This window comes from Nicotiana attenuata, unplaced genomic scaffold (assembly GCF_001879085.1).
Source record: "Nicotiana attenuata strain UT unplaced genomic scaffold, NIATTr2, whole genome shotgun sequence".
Classification (NCBI taxonomy): Eukaryota; Viridiplantae; Streptophyta; class Magnoliopsida; order Solanales; family Solanaceae; genus Nicotiana; species Nicotiana attenuata.
Genome location: NW_017670650.1, coordinates 198,119 through 203,972, shown reverse-complemented (window position 1 = coordinate 203,972; position 5,854 = coordinate 198,119). Strand labels below are relative to the sequence as shown.

Sequence of the window (5,854 nt, the reverse complement as noted above, 5' to 3'; positions counted from 1 at the left end):
CCATACATAAAATAAAAGAAAAAACAATATTCATATCTAAAAAAAAGGTTTATACATCTTCTTTTCTGTTCCCTACTGGTCACGTGCCCATTCTGGAAAAGAAAGAAAACGAAAATTAAGAAGATCGTTTAAATAACTGACATAAAGCGGGAGAGAATAAACCTATAGACAGTGAAACAGTAATTCAAGACGTTATCCTGTTAATATATCTAACTTGAATTTTAGTCAATTTTAATTTATAAATAGAGGAGGAGCCAGGATTTTAATTTTGTGGGTTTCAAATTTTAAAATGACAACTTCAAGTGCTAATAATTGGGTTCTAAATTTAATAATTTTTACATATATATTAAATCTCTTAATACAATTATGCTGACCAATACAAATAACGCACACCGAGTGGAAAACCAAAAAGAAAATATGCTGAGCAAAAGCTATTGGCTCTGGCCAACCCGTAGCTCGACTTCTGCCTCCGCCCCTCATTTGCACAATTCTAGAAAGGAAAAATTAGTCAAGTTTTTACATATCCATAATCAAATTAGAATTCCTTAATTAAACAAATTATCCCATGACCAAAACAGATTTTTCGTTGCAGTCTAATAATTGAAGAACGAGTGATGAAACTGCAAAAAAGGGACCCTAAAATTAGCTTGCATGGTTTACCATAAATCGAGCATTCCATCGCTATCAAAGTATTCAGAATCTTAAGGTCAAAGGAAGTGTTCTCCTAATTACGTACAGGCCTGGTCAACTCATATTGAATAGTCAGTCTACTGCTTCTGGAAAAATAGTATATCAGGTCTCAAAGTAGGTGTAGATTCAGTTTTTTACCTTCTCGTTTCCTCTTCCTTGAATCCTTATGTAAGTAGGCGGTGAATCGGCGTAAAAGTCGCTAAAAATTGGCGGAATGTTCTCAACCAACCCCTATCATGCTATGATCAGTCTTTGAAAAGATATTGATCTATTCGAGGGATCTTTTCCCCTTTTAGAATTGTAATGTATTTTTCTTGATGAAAATCGCCATTAGAAATCAAATAATAGTATTTCTTTTTATTTTGATAAATTATAAAAGGTCTCATTTGCCTATTTTGGATTGAGTTTTTGGAGCTTATAAGGTAAAGGGCCAAACTTTTGATGACACAAGATAATTACATCACTTAGCCAAATATACACACTAGGGATCTTTTGTGTGAACACAAGTTATGCTAGAATTAGTCTTGCTGAGATTAGTTATACTAGGATTAGTTATTCTAGTATTATTTCTTATTCAATGTTTGGTATGTTGTATTAATACTGAGATTGTTAATTTTACTGATCATATGATTACTTTTTCATCCTCTAGCAGGTATAAGTTATCTCCGTACGTACTATTTTTAATCCTGGTATATATCCCAATATAAGTAACCAAACAAGGGATAAGGCAGTACTAAATTTTTATTCTAGAATTATTTTTGCTTATGTATCATATATATAGAGAGAGAGAGACTATTCGGCATAGTTTTCCCAAAAAGGTGTTTTTAATTGCTTAAAGTATGGCCCTGCAAGTTTATTTTGCAGTCGTTATGGCCTCTAGATGTAGCATTTTCTTCTAAAAGTTTGTACTTAGCATAAGCATTTTGCCATTAATGTTTATCCCAGCTTACACAATAAACACATACATAACCAGCATGGCAGCATACAATAAGATTTGAACCCTACCACACATTAATAAATATTCATGCACATATAAATATCATACATTAAGGCGAATATAGACATTAAAATTGTCGTCCATATTACACGTCTTGGATATCTATTCTTAAAAGTTCTGAACTTGCCACAGTATTTAGTGCATACATATAATATATAAATCTCTTTCTTTTCACATTAAATCTCTAACTAAATCTCTTTTCTTGTTAAAATAAATATTCACCAAAAATCTGAGTCCAAAACAATTTATTAGAATTTTCATCTAGAACAAACTGGTTCTTCCAAAATAGTCTCCAACGAAGGTTTCCTTGATCTACATGACAACCTATACTTCAACTCATGCTCCACTGGAAACCCTTCAACCCCATCCGAATTCCGTCCACCGGCGTTGATCTCCGGCGTTGACTCCGGCGCCGGCGCTGACACTTCCGGCGTAATCTTAACATTTCCACCAGAAATTCTCTTAGCAGCAGAATTAGCAGCCAATAAAAGCACAGTCATATCAGAAGCAGTCACAACTGAATTCACTCTCTTCATTGGAAACATAATATAAACATTTCCAAACTCCAAATCTTCATCGGCAGATAAAGCTGAAAATCTACGACCAATATTTAACGAACTTGAATTCACTAAAAAATTGTTTGGATTCTCTAACATGAGTTCTGCTGCTTTTATTGGTTCACGAAATTGTCTGATTTCTCCTCCTGGTAGAATAACTCTGGCTGCTTTTGAATTCCTTATTGTTGGTATAACAGTGCATGAAGTAAAGTTTCCCATAGAAAATTGTAATAAAAAAACTACTTAGTTTGAAACAAGAAAATCTTGTTTAGGGTATGTAAAAATGTTATTGATGTTGGGTTTCTTGAGAATGTGTGTGTGTGAATGGGTGTTTATATATGTGAGAGAAAAGGCACACGGACTAGAGAAGAAAAGTATACAGTATAAGATTTTTATAATATGGAATTCGCACGTTTGAGACTGTTGAGTCAAAGGGTTTGACGATATACACGCCGTTGAAAAAGGGTAAAGGGGAGGAATAAGGAGAAGCTAATTAAGGTATATAATTTACGAGGGATTTTGCTGTGAGTTTAAATTTTGAATTTAAGTTCTAGTCACCTCAAGAATACTTACGGGTAGGCTTGCTTAATTAAAATATGAAATTTATAATTTAGAAAATAAAAAGGTTACTTACTACCACAGGTAAATGTGACTAAACTGTGTAAAAAATTGTTTATACTAACGGATTAAACTCTTAAATTTTACTCCCTTCGTTTCAGTTTGTGTGAACCTATTTCCTTTTTGGTCCGTTCCAAAAAGAATGAACCCTTTCTAAATTTGGAAACAATTTAGCTTAAATTCCAATTCTACCCCCTTAGTGAAAAGCTTTTATAACCACACAAATACTGTGGACCCCCTTTTGAGTTGTTTAGGACTACAAATTCCAAAAATCTTCATTTTTTCTTAAACTTCGTGCCCAGTCAAATAGGTTCACATAAATTGGAACAGAGGGAGTACTATATATTACTCCTTTCACTTAAATTTGTTTGAACCTTTTTGCAGTACGAGGATCAACCTGACTAAATTTTCGGTATGAATTCGGACATAGATTCTTTAAGTTTTTTGAAATTAAATTTACATAGTCAGAAATTATATAAAAAGTATTATAAGTTACAATAGCTAAAAATTTAAAATATTTAAAAACTATTAGTAAAAAATATGGTCAAAGAAAAGTTTGTTTAACACCCCAAATAGTAAAAGGTTCATTCTTTTTCAAACGGGTTATATGAGAACTTATTAGGTAATTACGGGTTAATGTGAATTGGTAATATGATAAAATTAGTACTCCCTCCGTTTCAAATTAAATGAGCTAGTTTGACTCGGCACGGAGTTTAAGGAAAAAAAAAAAGACTTTTGAAATTTGTGGTCTTAAAAGCTTAAGGGGTAAAGCTTTGTGTGGCCATGACTTTTGTGTGGTTATAAAAGCTTCTCATAAAGGGTAAAATGGGTAAAATGAGGAGTTTAAAGTTGAATTATTTCCAAATTTAGAAATGTGTCATTTATTTTGGAACAAACTAAAAAAGAAAGTACCTCATTTAATATGAAACGGAGGGAGTAGTAATTACTCCCTTCATTCCAGTTTATGTGAACCTATTTCCTTTTTGGTCTGTTCCAAAAAGAATGACCCCTTTCTAAATTTGGAAACAATTTAGCTTAAACTTACACTTCTATCCTTAATGAGAAGCTTTTATAAACACACAAATACTCTGGGGCCTTTTTAACTTGTTTAGGACTACAAATTCCAAAAAGCTTCATTTTTTTTTCTTAAACTCCGTGCCCAGTCAAACATGTTCAAATAAATTGAAACGGAGGAAGTAATATACTATCACAAAATGAAAAATTTACACTTTATAGTATATATATAATTTAAATATGTTCGGTATAAATGCGTGTGGGGCTGCACTAGAGAAAACCCGTGGGATTGTTTGCTAAATTCTGGATAAAATAAGTAGTTTTAAAGTAGTGGAAAGCTTCTTGTTATTTTTATTCTTTCTTTTTTCTAATGCCTTTTGTCCTTTTCTTTGTGGGGTTGGCGGAGAACCCTTCGGTTGAAGTGTTCTTCGTGTCTATTTGTCATGTGATTTGGTTCAAGTAATAATCAACATTAAAATAGGATTTAACTATATATACATTGAAAGAGTACAAATTTTTTACAATATTAATATGTTTTAATTCGTGTTATAGTAAGTTAACAGCCTTATTGCACCTATTACAGACAGTAATTATTTTTTAGAGTGATGTTATAGCGTAATATTTCTTTTATATTGTATGTATATACAACTAATCAATATATCAAAATATATTGAGTGTCTAAATTATTTTATATCATCAATAAATAAAATTTAAAAGTTTTCATAATATGTGCGCCTCATGGACATTTTATTGTTTATTTTAATATTTGTAGCTTACTTTGGTTATTTTGTAATATTATCACTATATCCAATATCATATAAATAAGGTGTGAGTTCGTAAAATAATTGGGTAATCATACATTATAAGGAAAGGTGTTTTAGTGATAAAAGACTTCAACTGTCAATTGAAAGGGACGTGGCAGTTGAGTATTACAATTGGTACATGTACTTTAGACAAAAGGGAATATTTCGTCGAAGCTCGAATTAAAGATGACAAGTCAAAAAATTTAAATCCACATTTAAAATGAAAACAATACGTAAAACATCTAGAAGTTTAGGCCTATTAATGACACTTACAAAAGAGATTTTGGAATATGTTCAAAGTGTATTTGAACTCTTTGCTACTAGAGTTAGAATGTCATGTGTGGATAATCATATAGTTTAAATCATGATAGTTGTCTTATCCTTTAAACCATACATGCACAATACGCAAAAATGTTTTAATTTTAAGTTTTCAAGATACATTATGATCAGCATCATTCTTTTTTAAATCATTATCTTTCTATTCTAGTATTCAGGTGTGAGAATAAGCAACACTAACTTTCAATTACATAAAGAGTAAAACTAACACCTAAGATAATGTGAAATGCTATACTTCCGCAGGACATCTAAGATAATCAGAATCGAAATTCCAACCATTAAAATATTCTAGAAAATATTAATGACGTGACATTTTGCGACATTTAAGTGGATTAACTACGACGATATGATTTCTCGGATATTACACTACAACATTATGCATCTATAACTATAGATTCTTAGCTACAAATTTGAAAAACGTGGCTATTACCGAATATTAGCCACAAAAATTACAATTTGGTAGCTATTCAGAATTTCGTAAAATTTCTTAGCTAAACAAATTAAACTGACAAAGTTAATTTCTCATTTTTTCCTATAGTTTCTAACTATCGTGGCAATAGCTGTCAAAATAACTACAAATTTATTGTTACTCTAAAGATTTGTAGCGGATTATTAGTTTTTGCCACGTGTTTGAAGTTGTTAAAGCAACAAAGAATTTTTTGCCACAATAATTTATGTCAATCAAAATCTTGTAGCTAAATGAACATCTTTGCTTCAATTTATAAAATCCGCAGCAATAGTTAGCTCAATAGCTACAACTAATTATCATGACAAAATGATATAGCCACGAATTTAAATAGCTACAATAAGTGGTGTAGCTAATTCTAAGCTTTACTATG

General features: G+C 31.2%; 1 protein-coding gene across 1 annotated transcript; it reads right to left on the bottom strand.

Moving 5' to 3' along the window:
* Positions 1-1,683: 1,683 nt before the first annotated feature.
* On the bottom strand, positions 1,684-2,592 carry LOC109241892. Its single transcript, XM_019408715.1, has one exon. The coding sequence runs from the start codon at positions 2,461-2,463 to the stop codon at positions 1,945-1,947; it is 519 nt and encodes a 172-aa protein (XP_019264260.1). The 5' UTR covers positions 2,464-2,592; the 3' UTR covers positions 1,684-1,944.
* Positions 2,593-5,854: the final 3,262 nt, after the last annotated feature.

What these genes read in the sequence shown, in the direction of transcription:
- LOC109241892 (XM_019408715.1), bottom strand. Translation starts at nt 2,463, where the DNA reads ATGGGAAACTTTACTTCATGCACTGTTATACCAACAATAAGGAATTCA.